Source organism: Candidozyma auris, chromosome 1, assembly GCF_003013715.1.
Source record: "Candidozyma auris chromosome 1, complete sequence".
Lineage (NCBI taxonomy): Eukaryota > Fungi > Ascomycota > Pichiomycetes > Serinales > Metschnikowiaceae > Candidozyma > Candidozyma auris.
Window position 1 is genome coordinate 582,271 of NC_072812.1, and position 21,133 is coordinate 603,403.

Consider the following 21,133-nt stretch of genomic DNA (forward strand, 5'->3'; position numbering starts at 1 on the left):
ATTAGAGAGAGCGATTACAATGCTTGTATTCACCGTAGCTGACTAATCCATGTTGTTGATGCTGTTCACCACCAGTGCGACAGACTCCAAATTTTCTTCAGGGATCATAAGGACACCTGAACGTGCCATTGACAAGTAGCTCATTTCAATGTCAGCCTCACAATTCCTAAAAATACGGCCCGCTAGACCTGCAACTACACCAGTCAAGTCTAGTGGTAGGCTTCGGAAGTCAATAGATATCGGGAAGATAATATCCAGTGCCGAACCAATGATAGACTTAAAATCGAAACCCATGGCGACTCTTTGACGAGAGGACCCAGGGAGAACAAGTGAAAGCTCGTTGAGTGAGGTCCTAGTTATGACAAAGTATCCTGGTACGGATCCTGATCCAATACACATTGCCGCTTTATCAATAGCCTCCTTTACCTTCCCGGGCCTTGCTCCCGTTAGAAGAAGTCTCAGTCTTTTGCTGATCTTTGGTCTGATATTGTTCTCCTTAAAGAGTTTCGACGTCTTGTCTTCGAGTTCTGTGGAGTTGATGTTGAGATCTTCCAATTTTTGCTCGACGGCAGGGAGATTGGCAATGTAGCTATTAGATATATCAGAAAATTCGAATGACTTGTTAGTTAGAATCTCAACGACTTGGTTCCTCACTTTATATGGGATCAAAACAATGTCAGTGAAATGACTTGATAGAAAAAAGAGTGGGATATTGTTCTCTGAAAGCGGGCGCGTCAATTCGAGAATCCTAGAAGAATTGTACGTCTCTCCATCGCTATCAACCTGAAGATTGATGAAGGGCTCGTCAACAATCACGACATCTTCGAACTCCAACTTTTTGCAAACGGACAACAGGTCAGTGAACAATTCTTTAAATAAGGCACTCGAGCATATGACAGTGCATTCGGTCGGGGTGAGTGCAATGTGAAAAAAAGTTCCGTCTTCTTCTTCAGTTTCTTCCTCAGAGTCAGATAGGCCTTGGGGAGTGGAGGAGCGATATGGTTTACTGGAATTGTCAACCCCATTATCCGATCTTTGCCGTCGAAGAGCTTCCGTATGTCCACCAAATTCATCCAAAGATGAATCATTATACGAGTGATCAGTTTCAGACTCGTACTCGGACGAATCACTCATTGAATCAAGATCTGAATCATCCGATAGACTTTGCTTGATCAGGGATTCCGTACGGAGTAATCGGAGAATTGATGATGTAAATAACCACAATTTTTCCCTCGGAATAGATAGAATAGCGAGCTTGGTCGGATTTAGATGTACTTGGTTACTCATGATGTCGAAGTATGGCAAGAAACGGAAGTTACAATGTGTAGATCAAAATCGCCATTTAAGTCATCGGCGAGAACCTGTAGGAAGGAACTATACGTAGTATGAGTCCCCTTGAAAAATTCAAGTCTTCGCGAAAGGGGACCAGTAGCCCCCGTTAACGCACAAAAGGATCTAAAATTGTGATCTTTTAAATTTTGTCTAATTGCTGTCTTTCGTAAAGGGTTTCCCATAGCTCGATCGCTTCTTTCTGAGACTCAATCATACTTTCAACGTAAATCTCCACACTATTTCTGAAGTCACTTATTCTCTCCAACTCGAAATTCTCCATCTCTTCCTTAATAATCTCGCTGATGCTGTTAAAACTCTTCTCGAATTGCTCAGTCTTTTGCTTCAACTTGTCGACTTCGAATTGTAACATATTGATTTTTTCAGTTGAGGATTTGTACTTATGAGTGAGCTTATTCAACGATTCCTCTTTTTTGATGAGATCTTGCTGAAAGGAATGGAACTGGTTATAAGTCTTGGTTCTTGTTTCGAAGATGTGTTTCACTGATCCAATGATTCTGAGATGCTCCTCGACAGTAAATCCGAGAGTGAGCTGATCCTGTTGATTGATTCTGTCAAGATTTTCCTTGAGTTTCATATGGACGTCTGAAAATGCCTTCAAGAGTAGCGTAGTAGTCTTCAGAATCTCAAGGTCAGCCAATTCATCAATAACCACTGCAATTTCCTCGGTCATGCTCACACTCTCGACTCGCTGATGGGCAATATCGTCGAGAGACCTTTGGAACGTCCGAAGATTGTACTCTAAATCATCGATGTAAGCTTTCTTCTTCGAAAAGTAAAGATCAGGTTCCGGTAGTTTCGTGGGGATGGAGAAAAGTGAGCTCATGAATCCTCCCGAGCTCGTACCCGTCACCACAGAAGTTGCCAGGGCCCCGTCATTTTCCACTTCACCAGAGTCATCTAGGACAACTCCTCCTGTACGTTCTCGTTCTTTGGAGTCTCGAGTAAAATCCTCAGAAGTCAAAAAGATAATAAAACTTGGATCAGTGGCGAAATACTGGTTCTTGCTCATTTTTTCAAGCATTTTCTCGAGCGATAATCGCCTATTCTCTATGAAATTTTCATTGAAACGCCCAATATACGTTTTCTTTGCAGGTGGAGGTGGCACAATTCTACCTGGATGGGAAAGTTGGAGCTGTTTATAGACCCAACAGAAATCTCTATAGCGTCTGGTTACAGTAAAGCGGTTGTTCTGGGCAATTTCGGAGGGATTGAGTTGGAGATTTCTACTCTCTATTGAGTACACGATGTGAGCATTGGTGATGTCTCCAACTTTCACCGGGTTACCAACAGAAATTTCTGTGCTTAAAGATGCTTTTCTTTTCTTATGATTGCTGCTATCTTTTGAGTGCTCGTCCGTAGTCTCAGATGCTTGAGTTTCTTCTCGTCCCGTGTTGTGTTCAATGTCATATAATGGTGCATTAGACTCCCTTACAAAGTCATCTGCTTTCTTTGAGCGTTTTGTTGGATTTTCAGCGTCTTCCCCATTAGACGTATTCGCAAGCACGCTCAACGGATCAACTTCCCCTGCTTCGGCTTTCAATTGCTTTACCACGGTTTCCTGTGGATACCTTCGAGGTCGTGTAGCCTTGAACTGGGACTGCTTGAGTTGCAGAGCCTTCTTAGGAGACGTGACATGATCAATGCGAGAGGACTCTAAGGCGTCACTCTGAGTGAGCATCTTGTCAGTATCACCAAACAAGAGTCCAGAGTGATTTATATCGGGTGCCTTCGCCATCGAAGTTTCCAAGTCCTCAAGAGCAGAACCCAGCGTAAGTTCTGACATCAACGCAGATTTTTGTTCATTACGTTCTTCTTTTCTTAACTCATGAAGCTGGTCTAGTTCAGCTTGATGGTGATGTATGTGGCCAGTGCCAAAGCCCCCTTCTGCAATAGAGTCATAAGCTGTGGTTTCATTGATGTTTGTGTCATGTCTTTTGCTGTCGTCTTCTTCGAGATCTTCCTCTTCTTCGTCTTCAGTGGCCTTATGTGGATCCTCTAGGCTCAAGTCGGCAAATTGGTTGCCCAAGTGCGCGGGGATCGTGGCTGGAGCGCCAAATCTTGTTGAAGGCAGAAGCACGTCATCCCAATGGGACGCAGTCAAATCGTCGTCGTCCATAGTTGACAAAAATTGCAGTACTACTTTAGGCACCTTGGAACGAATCTAAGCTCACTGCTTGATCGCAGGATAGGGTGTCTATGATAATATACAGGTCGGAGGGTCTCCGTAACCGTCACGATTGCAAAAAACCTTGAACAGTTTGACAACAGTAACAACTTGAGAAAAATATAATATTCCATTAGATACACGATAATCTAAATAACTGTTTATGGGGCACAGTAACCACCGTCTACTAAAATGTCCGTACCTGTGGTGTATGTGGAGGCGTCTGAGGCAAGGTACAAGTAGGCACCCACCAACTCGCGAGGCTGGCCCATTCTGCCCAATGGGATTATCTTGTACCAAGTGTTGACAGATTCCTCGTCAATATGCTCAGTGATATCCGTGTCAATGTAACCAGGTGACACACTATTTACTCTGGCAAAAGGAGCCCATTCCACGGCAAGTGATTTCACTAGCATTATAAGAGCTGCCTTGGCAGCATTGTACGGAGCCTGGAGCTGAGGAACATTGACAATGTGGCCAGACATCGACGCAGTGACCACAAATGAGCCTTTGCCTCTCTTTTGGAAAATACGACCGGCACCTTTAGCACAGTAGTAGACAGAGTTCAAATCCAAATCCATCATTTTCTTCCACGCATCCACACCTTCAACGTCAATGCACCTTCCCTCGCTCCAAGCCACGCCAGCGTTGGCGACAAACACATCAAGACCACCAAAGTCTTCCTCGATTTGCTTGATCACCTTCTCCACGTCTTCGTGGTCAGCAATGTTGCATTTGTAGCATTTAGCTCTCACACCATACGTTTTGGCCAAGTGCTCCGCCTTGTCCTCAATTGGATGCGAGTTGTACCAAAGGGCTACGTCAGCGCCAGCCTGAGCAAAACCTTCGGCCACAGCCCAGCCAATGCCTCCGGAAGAACCCGTCACCGAGGCAACCTTGCCCTTCAAAGAGAACAAGTCAAGAGCACTGGCCGCCACTTTGGGGGCCTGGGTTGGCAAATCACCGAGAGCCTTGTTGATAATTGATTCCACCATGATTGTAATATTATAGTATGAAGAAAAGTTTGTGAATTTGTAGTTTAAATTTCTCGCACATACTCGGCGGGATCGGTGAAATATATAGGCTTCTGGAATGGTTGCTAACGTCTCAGAGTGAAGTGTGAAGAAGTGCACCGACCCTGTATGTATGCAGGACTCGGTCTTTCAGGGTCCGCGAACAAAAGTATCTCATAGTACCATACGTTTGAGATATTGTCTTTTAATGGAGTGTCAAGTTTAAACGAGAGGGTCGATTCAGGCTTTGGTTAATTGTGCTCTCACTTTTCCTCTTTAAGCAATACTAGTGCTGCTGGAGGGTATTGCAGTACACTTTCTTTGGAGCAGTTCTGTGTACGAGGGCGCGAAGTTAGAAGAGAATACAGTCAGCTTGTGAATTGCAATCGCTTCGTAGACTTCCCGTAGAATACTATTATTGAATGGTGTGACCTGCTAGTTATTCTTGAGTTAGCAAGAGCTCTGTCGTTAAGACTACAGTCATTATTATACAACTTCTCATTTTCTTGTTTGGCGGGACGCTATTTCATTAACCTATACCCATCGTGTGGTCTCTTTCCATATTCACCATATGCTGCCATGTTGACCGTAACCTAGGGGATTAATTGAGCCAGATATCGTGTTTGAAAACTGAAATGCGCTTGGCTTTGCGGACTCGTTCTCATTTGGCTGCAAACCAGGCGGAGGAACATTCATAGACTTGAACGGTTGCGGTGATGTATGCTGGAGGTTAGCCATCGGCAGCTGGAAGTGCTGATTCTGTTGGAACGGGCTTGGCTGGGAGGCACCTTTGAAAGGAAATTGAGTTTGCTGATTGAATTGTTGAGCCATGGGCGGCCGACTCAAGTTTGCGGGTGGTGGGAATTTTGTATGTGTAGAAGGGACACTATTCTGAGACATTTTAATGTTCACCACACTTCCGTTGTCATCGTGAAAAATTTCAGACGTGTAGTCGCCATTGGCTCCAAGGGCTTTGAGAAAATCACCCATTCCAAGTGTATGATCTCCCAATATCGCCCTTGTAATCAGAAACATGGTCTGAACAGGGGCCATACCGTACATCATTTGGTTGCTGCCAAGCAAGCTCTTGTAAGCTTCATACGCCGCTTTTTGAATGATACCATAATCCAAGTGTGCTGTCTGCTCCGAAAAGGAAGAGCGATTGTTTGCTGCAAAACCATTCGGTAGTGGTTGTTGACAATTGTTGCTACTCCAGATTCCACCTTGTTGAGTCTCTGACGTTGAACCTCCCCAAATGGAGTTATTACGAGTAGTCGCTCCATCACTCCACAAGAAACTATTACTTTGAGGAATGTTCGAAGTGGAAGCTCCTCTAATCGATGGGTTTGAAAGCATGTCAACAGGAGGTTGGTTGATTTGATTCAAAGCCGCTGTCGAGCTGAATGGACTGAACTGAGACGAGTTTTGACCAGTCCCAAATGTGGAGTGCTTCTGAGAGCTCACGAAGGAATTACCACTGCCCCATTCTGTACCATTGAAGCCTTCATGATTATTGATAAAATCTGAGTTCCTGTTTGGTAGGACGCCATGTCCCGAAAATCCAATTGGATTGCTCTCCATCATTTGTGGAGTGGAGGTTGATATGGAGGAGAATGATTCTGGTCTCGCTCGGTTGAGTTGGTCCAACAAAGGATTCTTCAAGGGGGATGTGGATGTGCCTCCTGGATGAATTGATGTTTCTTCGAAAGGATTCAATGAGCTGGATTCGTCAAGAGTCAAATTGTTCGCCCTATTGAGGATCTCTTGTTGTTGCTTGCTGAGATACTCTTCAGTATCATCAAACGGATCACGGCTGAACGCAGAATTTTCTTCAGAATTAAGCCCTTGATTAGTTTCTTTCGTATCCAAAATCTTCTCAGTGATCGCCTCATGTGCTTTCAAACGTTGCAGTTGTGATGAAAGCGGTATGTTTGAATTAATACTCCTCTCATTGTAGGGTACATTTGCATCAATAGTTTGAGTTCTCCAACTTTGTTCTTTTGAAATAACTTCATGCCTCTCCTGCTCAACTTCGAGCTCACGATTCCTTTCCAAAATATTTCTCCCAAGCATCTTCTGCTCGCATTCCTCTTTTTCTTCTCTCCTTATCTGACGTTCCTTCTTGACTGCTTCTTCTTGAGACCGTTTCTTTTCGCGTTCTCTATTGCAGGCTTCCTCTTCTGCTTTCCTTGCCTCCAGTCGCTTCCTCTCCTCCTCAACCTTTCTCTTCCTCTCCCTTTCTTGTTGTTGCTCACGTTCTTTCTTTTGTAAAGCTTCGATTTTTTTGCGTTTCTCGGCCTCTTTCCTAAGACGATCTTCCTCTTGTTTTCTCATCTGCTCACGACGTCTTTCCTCTTGCTTTCTGGCAGCTTCTTCTTTTCGAGCAAGTTCCTCCGCTTCCTTCCTCTTTTTCTCCTCCTCCCTTGCTTGTTGTTGTAAACGCTTCTTTTCTTTCTGCTTCTCCTTGGCTTGAAACTTCTTTAATTCGCGTTCCTTCTTGGCTTTCTCCTCTGCTTCGAGCTCCGCGATGAATTTCTGAGTACGATCTTCTGATATTTTACGCTCATAGGCTTCATAGAACCTCGCACGAATCATATTAATCGCCTGAATCATCACAAATCCGCGTATCTCCTGTCTTCTTCCACGACGCTCCTCTTCATCATCAAATTCGCCATCATCATAATCTTGATTGCTATCGAGGTCATCATTAACATCATCATCGTGATCGTAATCATCGTGCTCGCAATCGTGCTCACAGTCAGGCTCATGAGAGCATGTATGGTCACACACGTACTCATGGTCATGGTCATGGTCATGGTCATGGTCATGGTCATACTCGTATGAATCGTCATAATCATCTTCTTCGGGAGACTCTTCACTGTCACTTTGATTCAGCTCGTTGTCATCGAACCCATTGGAGGCACTGGACGCATTGAGTGGTGATTGTAACACCTGACCCTCTACCTCTGCGGACCTAGTAATTTCATGATCGTCATCGTCATAAACTTCTTCGGCTCTGGCTTCTTCGATCAGATTAGCTCTTGCATTACGAGCATCCGTAAGCGATTCAAGCATATCAATGAATGGCTTGCCATCATTCTTCATAATGAGATCAGCGACATTCGAGAGGAATTGCAGAACATCATTGAACTGATCATTTGACTCTTTGTAAAGCCGACTGCAACACTTGATGAACTCAACGGTCTTTGCGATACCATTCTCATCATCCTTTTTGATGTTAGCAAAAATTTCAGTGAGGTTTTTGGCTGATTCATCGATGGCGGCTTCTGGCTTGATATTTCGCTGTAGAAGTTCATATTTCACAAGTTCTTGAACTGTGCTTGGATTTATTAGCTCTGAGACTTTCTTTGCCTTTCCTAGAATATCAAGCATTTCCTGCGGCTCGAGATTCATCAACAGCATTTCTTCATTCTCAGTTGTAGTCTCCCCGTCCTCTTTTGCAAGGGGTTTTACCGCATCGTCAGACCCCAGATCTTGTCCTTGAGAAGCGCTGCTCGACGCAATCTTTGGGGATTTACTTTTCGGGGCAACCTTCAGAGATGATTTTCGAGGTAATACATCAGGGCTCACGGCTTTTTGATCCCAGGTGTGTAAATGCGTGATCTCCATCAGCATGTGTTTCGTATTCGCACTAGCCTCTTCAAATTGATGGCTGCTGGGCTCAAGAAGCTCGCGGGGTATTTCGTTACGATGCATGGAGTTTTCGAGATAGTTGGCTATCACGTCGAGATGCTGGTTGTAGGCCATCGCCAACTCATCCTCAATGTAGCGGCTGTTCCTACCACAGTATGAGCAGGTGCATTGCTCTGTATCCTGGCCGGCCTTATGATCACCAGGGTGGAGGGGAGCAGGATGAAGCCCCTTGTTTGGTTGGTTTCTCCGGAGGTTTCGTAGGTTTTCCATGAGCAGGTCCCGGTCCACTCGTAGTATCTCCTTCTTTTCAGAGTCAGGCAAGCTCAACCAGAATTCTCTTTCCTCTTCATTGTGGAAGTGAAAGATGGAAAAGTCATGGTCTTGCGAAGGGTTGTAACCGCGCTGGGCACCTTGCTCCTTCTCAGTTTCGGGGTATTCATCATCTAGGCTCTCCACAATCAAATCACCGGAGGGACCCACCTTTATCACTCGTGATGTGGGGTACTCGGCGTCGGGATCGTTGATGGTGGCATCATGAACAGAAAACTGGCGCCCTGAGTCTTGCTTGGGGCCATCTTCGTGGTTGGGATCCAGGGATGAGGACTTTGCCTTCTTCTTCTTCTTCTTTTCTTTTGGATGGCGCTGTGGAAGCGCCTAGATCATTATTAGCCATGCTGTTATCACTTGGTATCGGCGAGTAATTGAACTGAACGTCAGTGCCGTTCGTGTAATTAGTCGCCTTTGCCATTTCAGCACTGGGGTTTTCTTTTCGTCCAGGTATGAAGGTGATTCCAACTTTTCTATTAGGCTTTGTCGCGCACCCTTTCACTTCACACTTGGGACGATGAGAACCAAAAAACTTACTACAATGCATAGGTGTGCGAGGCTCTCTCTGAAGGAAGAGAAGGAAATGTTGAAACCAAGAGGAAGGAATTTAGATACATGAATTTGGGTATTGAACAACGATTCAAATGTGCTTTCATGCGTTGTCATTATCGAGGTGAACATGGAAGCTGGAGGAGGCACTCCACTTTCTTCGCGATTTGCAGCCAAGTGTTGGGGAAGTGCCATTCAATATACAACAGTAAAGTCAACGCTAAGTATCGGATTGCTCAGCGCTTTTTTGCTTGAGACTGTGGTTTTCTTCAGCTAGCTTCTCAACCAATTTAGTCAAAGTCTCGAGTTTCTCGTAGAGTGGGTAGTGTTCCCATTTAATACCTTTGTCGTTCGCAGCATCCACAGGTGGTACTACACTGTCAATGTCCTTCATTAATTTTGGGAAGTCTGCGGCAAACTCTGGATCTTTCCTTTCGGCAAGACGTTGTTGCCTGACAGCATCATTGATCTCGCCATCCCTCGATTCAATTCCGTTGTCACTTATCAACAAATCAACGTCGTAGCCGTCCGTGAGATCCCATTCAGTGTCGATCTCATTGGCGTCGTCAGGGAGTCCCTTATAGCGATTATACTGGACTCTTCTTGCATTTCCAAGCTCATCAATGGTGATGTATAGGAGGATAGGGGAGTACACCACAGTCATGACAACCCGGTTGATCAGCTTGTATGTACTCTTCGACACGATACAAGAAAAGGGAAAGATAACCCATTCAATCAAATTAAAAGGTGGGACATACAAGTCGGTGTCAGGCGCACGAATGTACCGTAAAGTCTTGTGTGCAACCAAGGCAAAGTACTCATCAGTGGCATTCTCAACGATATTGGCGTAAGCGGTGGAGTACAATGCAATAAGAATGTTCATCAAGATGACTTGAAGAAGGAATGAGTAGATGTAGTAGAGAATCAGGGCATATGGAGGCACCAAGTTCTGAACATCTTCAAACCCGGATGCACCGATCACAGCATTCACCAATGCCGTCAAGATATGCTTGGTGGCTTCGCTTCTACCATCGGAATTGTCCAAGCCCAAGAAGCCTTCCACGAACCCAAGAATCACGACTCCTAGTAATACAAAAAACAAGATAGACTCTTTCATCATTGTCTTGATCACAACGATCATGGCACCGACGAACTGCTGGGCATCCAAGTATAGTAAAAGACGTGACCACATCATTGGAGATGCGCACGATAACACACGAAAGCTGATTTCGTCATACTTCTCCCTATAGTAGCCTGTGTGCCTCAAGGAACTGAATCGAAAACCAATAGCAATGACAATAATTGTGTACATTACGTCATTAAATGCGTTCCAGAAACCAAGGTAATTCCATCCCACATGATAAAGCTTTGTTATCTCGTCAATTATTGAACCAAGAGTGAATGCATAAAACAAGCCCTCCACGACATCGATATCTGTTGTTGTTGTCTGATGAGCGTTCAAAATTATAGTGAAGAGGATCAAATAAAGGATACTGAAACCAATCTCAACTATATTCTGGTAAGCTGGGGTCTTGATTCTGTCGGGATCAAAGTGAGTTCTGATCGACTGCGAGGCAACACCTTTGTAAAGCACATATGAATGTGGATCGCTTGAAGATTGCATGATCCAACCTCTCCAGAGCCATTTCACACATCTCTGATAGCCTGAAGAGCCTATCACAATAGTCAGGTGCATATCAACCGCCAACTCCAAAGCACTCACAGGGTCAGAGTCCTCTCCATTGATGCTCATCAGATACCTGTGACAAAGCATGCCCAAAAACAAATACTCGTCATCTTTTGTGTTTTCAATAATCCTGGCAGCCAAAACTTGGGCAGCAACTGCCCTCAACAGATATAACTCATTATCGGAAAGCTTATACTCTGCCTGCTGCCAGTACCAGTCCGTCACTTTCAACAACGCAAACACCAACGCGCCTCTGTACTTGTGAGATGACGTTCCTGCCACTCCATTGCCCTTACCACCGGCACAGCGGTAGACTAAGTCAATCACTCTGGAATTGAGAACGGCCGAATGCGGCCTCGCGATCTCCTTCTCATCAAAAATAGTTGGGATAACTTTATCAATTAAAGCTTTCAAATTGGATGCAATACGAAATACCTGTCTGGGGTCAGCGCATTGGCCATTTTCTGAGTCTGGCCCCGTAGGGAAAAACGGATCGTCCTCAATCGACATGGCGATGAAGTATTGACGTTTTCGTTATCATTCTCCGCAATCACGGTGGACGCATGCCGTGCACGCCTCAGCGTGGTGATGCAAAAAATTCCTGGCTCAAACGAGAGCACAAATTAATTGATGACAAAAGCAGAAAATATACAAATTCCACATGATTCACGCTTGTTTTTGATATCTTTGTAAATGTATATACTGTATTGAAGTAGTATATTTGACTGTGTGCATGCCCATCTATACTAGTCTGGTGTAGGGTGAATTGAAGACACTACGGTGCCATTGTAGAACCGCAGCTTAGCCAGCTTACACTGAACCTACTAAGTGAAATGAAATTGATTAGCTTTAAATTGAATTTGTGTTTATGTGAATTCTATTTAGCTTCTGTGGCAGCAAACTACATGAGCCGCAGGTTTCCCGTCTTCCAGCCCAAGCAGCATAGCCTTGCAGTGAACCCTTCTCAATCGGGAACATAAATGTAATGATAGCCCCCTTCAATTTTTAGAGTTTTGGACGGAAATCTAATAAACTTTGGTAGAACCCCACTCTCTAGTCTCTAGGAAACGCTGATGGTTTTTGATATTCCAATTTTCGCAGCCATTTATTTGTGCATCTCTTGATCATAAGCGACTACCACGGTGGATCCAACGACCAAGTCGAACATTCCACTTTTGCTGAAAAGCTGCTCATCTTCAAATACTGTGAGCCATCCCAATTTAAAATGATGGTCTGGATCATCGTCCTTTGGGAATTGCTCATCGTAAAGGCCATCTCCACATTTGAAGTAGGGTTTGCGCTGTGAAAAGGGGTCCCCTTCGGCCTCATACGGAGTCAGTTTCGAGTCATCTTCAAGCTTCAGTAGACGGGTGATTGATCGTATAGCTCGTTTTCTCATTTTAGACTCACAGGGGCGAAATGCTGCTGTTACAGGTGGAAATTGAGCATCTTGCATTTTGGTATTCCTGGCCATGAAATTGCGATGGAAGTACACATTTCGCTTGCCGACGTACTTCGGGGCCTCTGAACGGTGTGAAAGTGACCACTTCATCTTGGCCCTCGGAATTGAACCTACGTCCCATCTCAGGCCATCGATACCCTCCACTTCGTATGACTTCATCTCATAAGGCGGCGGAATCGGAAAGAACATGGGATGTATTCTTGTTTTGTTAATTGTTCCCTCAAAAACAGGATCTGGAGTCTCTAGCACGACAATTTCTCCATTTTCCACTTTCCTTGACCTGCGTACCTTGAACTTGAATGTTTTCTCATCAAGCTTCTTGAATCTCATAATCAGGGCGCCAGTCTCAAACTCCTCTAAGTTTATAGTGAACCCTTGAGGTTCTTTTTCTATGCTCATGAAGTATCCGGGCATACTTCGGCATTGTAAGTGTCTCATTGTGGGGTTGGTACTTAAGTACATATCGTCTCCGAAGCACTGAATATGAAATTTCCAGAACGGTTGATCGCCTGTTTGTAGCGAGTCACTATTATCCAGTTCTTTATTATCATCTAGCTGTTCGCTGCTGCTGCTTGTCTCAATGGGCCTCTCCGGTAGCGGTGGCGGTCGTCTTCTAGTATTGGTCCTTCGGGGTAACGCTGGGGGATTCTCTGATAAGCGTTGCGAGTTATCTTGCGGATGGTTATTTAGTTGCGCCTGTAGTTGGGCCTCCTCGTAGGTGGGAAGATCGGGATCATATGTAGATGTCATGGACCGGTGACTGGACTAAGTTGATGAAAGTCACTTATCATACTAACGAGGCTGTTCAATGTGACCTCACGTGCGACTATGTTACATTTTGGCTCACAAGGTGTTGAGTTGCCAGAAGACTTGATGAAATGAAATAATTCTTGATTTGATCTCAGGTGTAAGCTCTCTTTGGCTTCACGGATTTTCCTTTGTCTTGGGTTCGTCCTATAGGATGGGCAGGTGAGCAGGCAGTGATCTTCTTTCTAACCTTGAAGAATTGTTGATTACCAAATTATGATATTCTGTTAACTTTTGCTACTAACTTGGATAGCGTGGATAAATATTTTAACATCAATTCTTCTCTGTTTCATACGTGACGCGTTGCCCTCACAAGGACTGGTCGGTACTCCCATTCCATGCGCTGTAGAAGAGCCCCTCAGCTTTTTCCTGACCACAATGAACTTCCCTTATGTTAAATTAATGGCCAATGTGACAAATTGTCAAGGCTGGATATAAAAGTATTCATCAGAGCCCCTAAGATGATGTCTTCGGAAGAGACTGAACTTGCATCTATTTCGCAAAATATCCAAAAAGAATTCAAATGGTTGCAAAATTCAAGAATACCACTTTGAAAGTCGAAAGAAATAGTCAAACAGTAAGTCTCCATCAAGGGCATCTAGCAGAATAATCTGAAGTGAAAAGTAGATAAGTTTTACATGTTTAGTCGTGACACGTAATCAATTGCTCTGGAGGATCTCCTAACCCGTGTCTAGATAATAACGTTTCCCACACTCAAGCAGCGCGCCTTGAAAATGTCGAAATCGAAACAACAACTTACTGCTCATTCTCTTTGTTCCTTGCCATAGATGAGTGAAGAATTTACTCCTGCTTCATCCGTATGTATACCTCAAAGCTATCTTCGAAAGCAAACGGCGTTCCTGACCTTGCTTGAAGGGATGATAAATGTCTCCCAACTGATGCGTCTTGCAACATTGAACTAACTTTAAGAATGGATGGACCCCTCTGGTTCAACATAACCGAACAAAGTACTTTGCTCCCGACACAAAACCACGAATCGACGTGGATGACACCGTCAAGAAGTTCAAATACTTGCTTGGTCTAACCGACTTGTTCCAACATTTCATCGATTCAAAGGCAAAGAAAGACCCCGTGTTTGCGCAAGTTATAGATAAGATGCACGAAAGTCAACCAAAGAACAACGCAGGGAGGAGAAGAAAGACTGAGAAAGAAGAAGATGCAGAGTTGTTGGATGATGAACAAGATACGCCTACCATCACAGAGTTTACCGAAAGTCCGAGCTACATCCAAGGTGAACTTCGCCCGTACCAGATCCAAGGTTTGAATTGGTTGGTTTCGCTTTACGAGAATAATCTCTCTGGTATTTTGGCTGACGAAATGGGGTTGGGTAAAACGTTGCAGACAATATCTTTCTTGGGCTACTTGCGATACATGCGTGGGATCAACGGGCCACACTTGGTTGTTGCTCCAAAATCTACTTTAGACAACTGGGGCAGAGAATTCGCAAGATGGACTCCGAAGGTAAATGTGTTTGTCCTTCAAGGAGACAAAGATGAAAGACAAGATTTGATACAAAATCGATTACTACAGTGTGATTTTGACGTTGTGATTGCATCCTATGAGATTGTGATACGTGAAAAGGCATCTTTTAGAAAGTTTGCATGGGAGTATATCGTCATTGATGAGGCTCACAGAATTAAAAATGAAGAGTCCTTACTCTCTCAAATAATTCGTCTTTTCCATTCAAAAAACCGTCTTTTAATTACAGGAACGCCTTTACAAAATAATTTGCACGAGCTATGGGCATTGCTCAATTTCATATTGCCAGATGTATTTGGCGATTCAGATGCGTTTGATCAATGGTTCAGCTCCACTGGTGATAATAAGGAGGAACAAGACGATAATGTCGTTGCACAATTGCACAAGGTCCTTAAACCTTTTTTGTTGCGTCGTATAAAGTCTGATGTCGAAAAGTCACTTTTGCCTAAACAAGAATTAAATGTATATGTGAAGATGACTGACATGCAAAGAAAATGGTACCAAAAACTTCTTGAGAAAGACATTGATGCGGTCAACGGCGCAAACGGCAAAAAGGAATCAAAGACAAGGTTGTTGAATATTGTCATGCAATTGAGAAAATGTTGCAATCATCCATACTTGTTTGAGGGCGCAGAGCCAGGGCCCCCTTACACGACCGATGAGCACTTGGTCTTCAATGCCCAGAAGATGATTATTTTGGACAAGCTTTTGAAAAAGTTCCAAAAAGAGGGTTCTCGGGTATTGATCTTCTCGCAGATGTCTAGAATGTTAGATATTCTTGAAGACTATTGCATGTTCCGTTCATTCCAATACTGCCGAATTGATGGTCAAACAGATCATGCTGACCGTGTTGAGGCTATTGACGAATACAACAAACCAGGGTCGTCAAAGTTTGTTTTTTTATTGACAACCAGGGCAGGTGGTTTAGGCATCAACTTGACTACCGCCGACATTGTTATCTTGTTTGATAGCGATTGGAATCCGCAAGCCGACTTACAAGCCATGGATAGAGCTCATAGAATTGGCCAAACGAAGCAAGTCAAGGTTTTCCGCTTTGTCACCGAAAATGCGATCGAAGAAAAGGTGCTTGAGAGAGCTGCCCAGAAATTGCGCTTGGATCAGTTGGTTATTCAGCAAGGTAGAAATAGCGGAGGAGTTGCACAACAAAGCGGTAAAGGTGCTTCAAAAGATCAATTGTTAGACATGATCCAGCATGGAGCAGCAGAGATCTTCAAGGCTAAAGAGGGCGATGGAGTCAGCAACACTGATGTCGACATTGAGGCATTGCTCGCTGATTCTGAGAAGAAGACATTAGAGCTTAACAAGAAGTACGCAAAGCTTGATTTGAATGCTTTACAAAACTTCACGAATGACGAATCTGTTTACGAGTGGAACGGTGAAAATTTTAAGAAAAAGGAACCGACTGCAATAACTAACATTGGACATGCCTGGATAAACCCCGGCAAAAGAGAAAGAAAAGAGAATTATTCCATCGACATGTACTACAAAGACGTCTTGAAATCTGGAAGCAGGTCAACGCCGAGATCAGGACCCAAACCTCCGAAACAACTAAACATCTACGATCATCAATTCTTTCCGCCAAAACTCATGGAACTTCATGACATGGAACGGGATTACTATAAGAAGCAGACTGGTTATAAGGTTCCTCTCAAAAAGGGCACACCCAAGGATCTTGCTCAAAGAGAGCTAGAACAGAAGCTCGAGCAAGAAGAAATCGAGAATTCTAGGCCATTGACTGAAGAAGAGAAAGCCCTCAAAGAAGAACTTTTGACGCAAGGATTCTCAAATTGGAACAGGAAGGATTTTATTCATTTCATTGCCGTCTCCACTAAGTACGGGCGTAATGCGATCTCGATGATTGCGGCGGAGTTTGAAGATAAAACGATTGAGGAGGTGAGAGAGTACGCGAGGAAATTTTGGCTGAGCTACGAGGAGATTGAAGGTTTTGAGAAGTACATTCATCAAATTGAGCTTGGTGAAGAAAAGGTGAATCGTGTGAAACTACAAAAAGAGAGCATTCGCCGTAAAGTGTCAAGCTACAAGTACCCACTCCAGGAGCTTGTATTAAAATACCCACCTGCCCAAACTAATAAGAGAACATTCACAGACGAAGAGGACAGATTCTTGATTGTCCAAATGTACAGATTTGGTCTTGATAGACCCGATCTATATGAAAGAATCAGAGACGCTATTCGTCTGAGTCCATTGTTCCGATTTGATTTCTTCTTTTTGTCAAGGACAACGGCAGAGATCTCCAGAAGATGTAGCACGTTGATAGCGTGCGTCTTTAAAGAGATCCATCCTAATGAAGCTGCCGCAAGCAAATCGGCATCTAAAAGTGGTGGCGTGAGTAATGGCACCAAGAGAAAAGAAGAGAACAAAATCACGACAAACAAGAAGCGCAAGAGGTAAGCAAATAGCTGTATAAAGGAATTGTGTATCATATGTACAAGGAGTTTAAATTATATTCATGCTTCACCTAGTAGTGATTCAATGACGGGTTGTAGTTGTAAAGGGCTCACGCCAGAAACATATCTGTGTCTCACGTTTCCGTTTTTGTCGATCAAGAACTTTTCGAAGTTCCATAGTATGCCTTCAAAGCCCAAGTGACCACGCTTTTGCAGTTTCAAATATATGTACACGGGGTTCGTATCGTCGCCATTGACAGTGCACTTTCTCATGATTGGGAACGTGCAGTTAAACTTATCTCTAATGACTCTCTCGAGAGCGTCGGCGTCTTCAGGTTCCTGGCCACCAAATTGATTGCAAGGAAACGCTAGAATCTCCAAACCTTTGGAATGATATTTCTGATATAGCTTCTCCAAATCATCATATTGGTGAGAGAAGCCACAAAGAGACGCGACATTGACGACGAGCACAACTTTCCCTTTCAACGAGTCGAAGCTATACAATTGCAGACGACTATCTAGGGTAGTCAACTTGTGAAATGCCAGCATTGGTGATTATTGTGATGTCGGTAGCTGAAGATGCATTGCGACTGTCTACTTCACCGTTCGGACTTGAGTTGCACCGAGTGGCACAGGTGCCGTACACAGGGTCACAAGGAGAGAACGGTGATGATACAATCAAATTTTTGTTTTCTATTAGACAAGGCTTGAAAGATTCGAGAGAGAAAGTTTGATAAGAATAGAAGCTGGTGTCAAGAAGACGCCTTTGAGTAATAACATTACCACAGAGGGGCTGAGGATTACATGGATGCGTTACAGAGAAGAATAAATCCCTTTCCGCAGGTTTAGTGCCGTCTTGCCTCCCTGCACACATCACTTTCTAACTGGAGAGCTCATTCCGATATTATCCGTGCGAGGACTGTAGAATCACACGATTTCTTATTGTTTGAGGGATGTCTGGAGGCAACATATGGCTGAACAGAGGTAAACTTTTTTTTTTTGTTTTGTTATATACCTTGCTTCCCCAGAAAAAGTGTAGCACTTTGCAAACACTCTTTATTAAAAAATCATTCATCCAATCACCAACTACCTCGGGTGCAGAAAGGATTTCATTCAGCGAGACGCATCGGCATTAAGTCGTTCCTTCCCCTTTCCATTAATTCCTTTCGTTGTTTACGCAATCTCCTCAAGTATATTCCTTCCTTCCAGTCATCGGACTTTGGACACATATATTCACCACCGGGTAAAACACCTCCGATTTACTCAACATGTCATTTAAAGTCAACTGGAACACCCTAGAAACGGACTCGTTACGTTCGTGGACCACAGAGTTGCTAACTGACGCCTTAAACTCGGGGAGAAGACCTAACATTCTAGCGTCAGATATCCAGATCAAAGACCTCAATTTCGGCAAAGTGGCTCCTGATTTCGAGATATTAGAAATTGGAGAGCTCGACAAGGATAGGTTCAGAGGGATCTTCAAAATTAGCTATTCTGGAGACTTCCACTTGACCCTTCATACTAAAGTGCAAGCGAACCCGTTGAAGATCTACTGCGACAATTCTCAGGAGAAGGAAGTGTCGTCGCTCCAGTCGTTCGTTACTCCTGACTTTCTATTATCGGTTGAACCGTTCAATCTTCCTCTAGATCTAAAGTTGAGTGACATCAAGATTTCTGGGATCGGCATCATTGTGTTCTCCAAGAGCAAGGGATTAACTTTGGTCTTCCGCAACGACCCACTTGACTCCATCAAGGTGAGTTCCACATTTGATACGGTCCAGGTTCTAGCTAATTTCTTGCAGAAGCAGATTGAGACTCAAATCAGGGATTTGTTCAGGGAAACGTTGCCCACTCTTTTGCATAAGCTCAGCTTGAAGTATGTTTCTGCTCTTACTCCTAACGAGGTGATGAATAACATAAAAGATCATTTGAATTCGCCGGCATACTCAAATAGCTTGGATTTCTCCGAGTCACAGACTATCTCATCCAACAATTTGAGACGCCTTGCAAGTCTTTACAGCTCAAGGGAAACTCTCAATTTGAATGTTCCCAAGTTTAGGCGCATCGTGCAGAGAAACAGTCTAGAAAAGTTCAACAAGCATCTCTATCCAAACTTGGTCAACTCGTTGTACTCCAAGTTGGATATCGACACACCTGTAGCTGCAACCAACAGCAACAATTGTGTTCCTGTTGAACTTTTCGCTCAAGATAACTTTTCCAGTGTCGAATGTATTGTCAAGGAGATATCTAGTATCCAAGGAAAGTCCTTCAAATCGGTCAACAGCAACGAGAAGACGTCACCCAAGAGAAGAACGATTAAGATGGGTAGCAAGATGAGGAAAAAGAAGCAGAGTATTGAACAGCCAGCTTCAAGCCCAGCGGTACAGGACTCCTCGATGCTTAGATCGACGACCATGTCTAAGACCGCTACAGAGTACTGCGACTCGTCGTCTGACACCTTTGTGGATGAGGAATCTTCTGCTAGAGTCGAACAACCTACACCCAAGCAAGACTTCAACAAGCGTCCACCTTTGGTTATTCATTACAATCATCTTGCGCACAACCCTTTAAGCGGATGCCCTTCTCCCTTGAGCTCGAACTCTTCTTTTATCGGCGGTGTAGGCATCGGGAACCCATCGTTCTCATTAGCCCATGCCCCACCTATCTCTACCTCGCCAATAGGTAAAAAGGAGAAATCAGAGGAAGTGAAGGCAAGAGAACTCAAAGTAAAGAAGTCTTTGAATCATATCGATATTGGAAGGATCAATGAGAAATTACAAATGCATTTGAGTGAGCGGAAGCCACCTTCAGAGTCTGCGGACAAGCGACACTACGAGGGCGAGGAAGTTGAAGCGCCTCCACCACCATATCACCATATCACCACATAACACTGATCCATTAATGTTTACGAAGTAACGGCGACATGATTTACATAGCTATGAGATTATTTATACATACATATATTTATTATCAATTTGAAAGGCTTTATCGAGCATGGCGCGACGACTGTAATTTGACCAGATTTGGACAAGATAAAAATAGGCGCGAGTGCCTGATACACTTACTTTTTTTTTTCCCTTTGAATAGCTGTGCGCTTCAACTCGCCTCGTGTACTTACTTCAGTCGTTAATAGCATTCAAAGTCCCATTAAGTCGATCGCTTATTTATTTTTGTCATTTTCATCGGCATTTTTTTACAGCATAATATCAAAGAAAAATGACATTTGGAAAGTTTGATGTTCTTTGCAATAACACGATGCTTCCACTATGTTCGGTAGTTGGCTCTGTCAATGGCACCTCTGTGTTCGAGAAGGGGATAGTGCCTAGCTGCTACCCTAGGCCTGTCGAGTTGGCCAACACCATGATATTTAATTTGGGCTCAGCCTTCATTCACTTTGGTGCTCTATTGGTGGTGCTTATAATCATCTTCAACGTCAGAAGCAAATACACCGCTATTGGCAGGTCTGAGCTTCTCCACTTTTTCTACTTATACTTGGCCTTGACTATCAGCTCGCTTGTGGTTGATTGCGGAGTGACTCCTCCAGGGTCCTCCAGTTACGCCTGGTTTGTTGCGCTTCAGCTAGGTATTGTGGGTGCCTTGTGTATTTCATTGCTATATAATGGTTTCACCTGTTTTCAGTTCTGGGAGGATGGCCTGACTCGGTCGATGTGGGTATTGCGAATCATCAGTATTGTGTGGTTTGTGGTGAACTTTATTGTGGCCATGGCCACCTTCAAACTGTGGGGCCCAGCTTTGAACGACCGCTCAACTACTGCGCTTTTCGTTGTTTCATACGTGCTAAATGCCATCATTTTGGCACTCTACGTGGTGTCTCAGCTTGTACTCGTGTTCTTTGCCCTTGACTCGTGGTGGCACTTGGGCGCCATTGTTTTGTTCTGCTTTTTCTTCATTGTGGGGCAAGTTCTCATGTACGCTGTTAACAAGCAGATATGCGAAGGCACGAAACACTACGTCGATGGTGTGTTCTTCGCTACAGCATGCAACTTGTTCGCTGTCATGATGATCTATAAATTCTGGGACATGATCACAGTAGACGACCTCGAGTTTTCTGTTGCAAACGTGGAGCAAGGCGTCACTGCCTTTGGTGAGCAGGAAAAGAGGTATAGTACACTTTTTTAGGTGTGTAAGAACTTACTGTATAGTTCTTCCAATGCATTTGCATCACTC

General features: G+C 44.0%; 10 protein-coding genes across 10 annotated transcripts; 3 read left to right on the plus strand and 7 right to left on the minus strand. All coding sequences in view use genetic code 12, as the record gives it.

Annotated features, from left to right (window-relative positions):
* Window positions 1–42: 42 nt before the first annotated feature.
* On the minus strand, window positions 43–1,134 carry CJI96_0000265 (uncharacterized protein; the record flags this gene model as incomplete). The annotated part of the gene is made up of 1 exon (XM_029034490.2): window positions 43–1,134. One exon carries the CDS (start codon window positions 1,132–1,134, stop codon window positions 43–45), a length of 1,092 nt encoding a protein of 363 aa, XP_028889732.1.
* A 337-nt stretch (window positions 1,135–1,471) lies between these two features.
* On the minus strand, window positions 1,472–3,469 carry CJI96_0000266 (sorting nexin 1; the record flags this gene model as incomplete). The annotated part of the gene is made up of 1 exon (XM_029034491.2): window positions 1,472–3,469. The coding sequence occupies one exon, from the start codon at window positions 3,467–3,469 to the stop codon at window positions 1,472–1,474; it is 1,998 nt and encodes a 665-aa protein (XP_028889733.2).
* Window positions 3,470–3,678: 209 nt separating this feature from the next.
* CJI96_0000267 (SDR family oxidoreductase) lies at window positions 3,679–4,512 on the minus strand (the record flags this gene model as incomplete). Its single annotated transcript, XM_029034492.2, has 1 exon — window positions 3,679–4,512. The coding sequence occupies one exon, from the start codon at window positions 4,510–4,512 to the stop codon at window positions 3,679–3,681; it is 834 nt and encodes a 277-aa protein (XP_028889734.1).
* Window positions 4,513–5,094: 582 nt separating this feature from the next.
* On the minus strand, window positions 5,095–8,932 carry CJI96_0000268 (uncharacterized protein; the record flags this gene model as incomplete). The annotated part of the gene is made up of 2 exons (XM_054702020.1): window positions 5,095–8,838; window positions 8,897–8,932. The coding sequence occupies 2 exons, from the start codon at window positions 8,930–8,932 to the stop codon at window positions 5,095–5,097; spliced, it is 3,780 nt and encodes a 1,259-aa protein (XP_054557995.1).
* A 348-nt stretch (window positions 8,933–9,280) lies between these two features.
* Window positions 9,281–11,257, minus strand: YVC1 (Yvc1p; the record flags this gene model as incomplete). The annotated part of the gene is made up of 1 exon (XM_029034494.2): window positions 9,281–11,257. One exon carries the CDS (start codon window positions 11,255–11,257, stop codon window positions 9,281–9,283), a length of 1,977 nt encoding a protein of 658 aa, XP_028889736.2.
* Window positions 11,258–11,852: 595 nt separating this feature from the next.
* Window positions 11,853–12,959, minus strand: CJI96_0000270 (uncharacterized protein; the record flags this gene model as incomplete). Its single annotated transcript, XM_029034495.1, has 1 exon — window positions 11,853–12,959. One exon carries the CDS (start codon window positions 12,957–12,959, stop codon window positions 11,853–11,855), a length of 1,107 nt encoding a protein of 368 aa, XP_028889737.1.
* An 845-nt stretch (window positions 12,960–13,804) lies between these two features.
* Window positions 13,805–16,949, plus strand: CJI96_0000271 (chromatin-remodeling ATPase ISW1; the record flags this gene model as incomplete). The annotated part of the gene is made up of 2 exons (XM_029034496.1): window positions 13,805–13,834; window positions 13,947–16,949. The coding sequence occupies 2 exons, from the start codon at window positions 13,805–13,807 to the stop codon at window positions 16,947–16,949; spliced, it is 3,033 nt and encodes a 1,010-aa protein (XP_028889738.1).
* Window positions 16,950–17,005: 56 nt separating this feature from the next.
* Window positions 17,006–17,494, minus strand: CJI96_0000272 (glutathione peroxidase; the record flags this gene model as incomplete). The annotated part of the gene is made up of 1 exon (XM_029034497.2): window positions 17,006–17,494. One exon carries the CDS (start codon window positions 17,492–17,494, stop codon window positions 17,006–17,008), a length of 489 nt encoding a protein of 162 aa, XP_028889739.2.
* Window positions 17,495–18,213: 719 nt separating this feature from the next.
* On the plus strand, window positions 18,214–19,833 carry MDM34 (ERMES complex subunit; the record flags this gene model as incomplete). The annotated part of the gene is made up of 1 exon (XM_029034498.2): window positions 18,214–19,833. The coding sequence occupies one exon, from the start codon at window positions 18,214–18,216 to the stop codon at window positions 19,831–19,833; it is 1,620 nt and encodes a 539-aa protein (XP_028889740.2).
* Window positions 19,834–20,200: 367 nt separating this feature from the next.
* Window positions 20,201–21,085, plus strand: CHS7 (Chs7p; the record flags this gene model as incomplete). The annotated part of the gene is made up of 1 exon (XM_029034499.1): window positions 20,201–21,085. One exon carries the CDS (start codon window positions 20,201–20,203, stop codon window positions 21,083–21,085), a length of 885 nt encoding a protein of 294 aa, XP_028889741.1.
* Window positions 21,086–21,133: the final 48 nt, after the last annotated feature.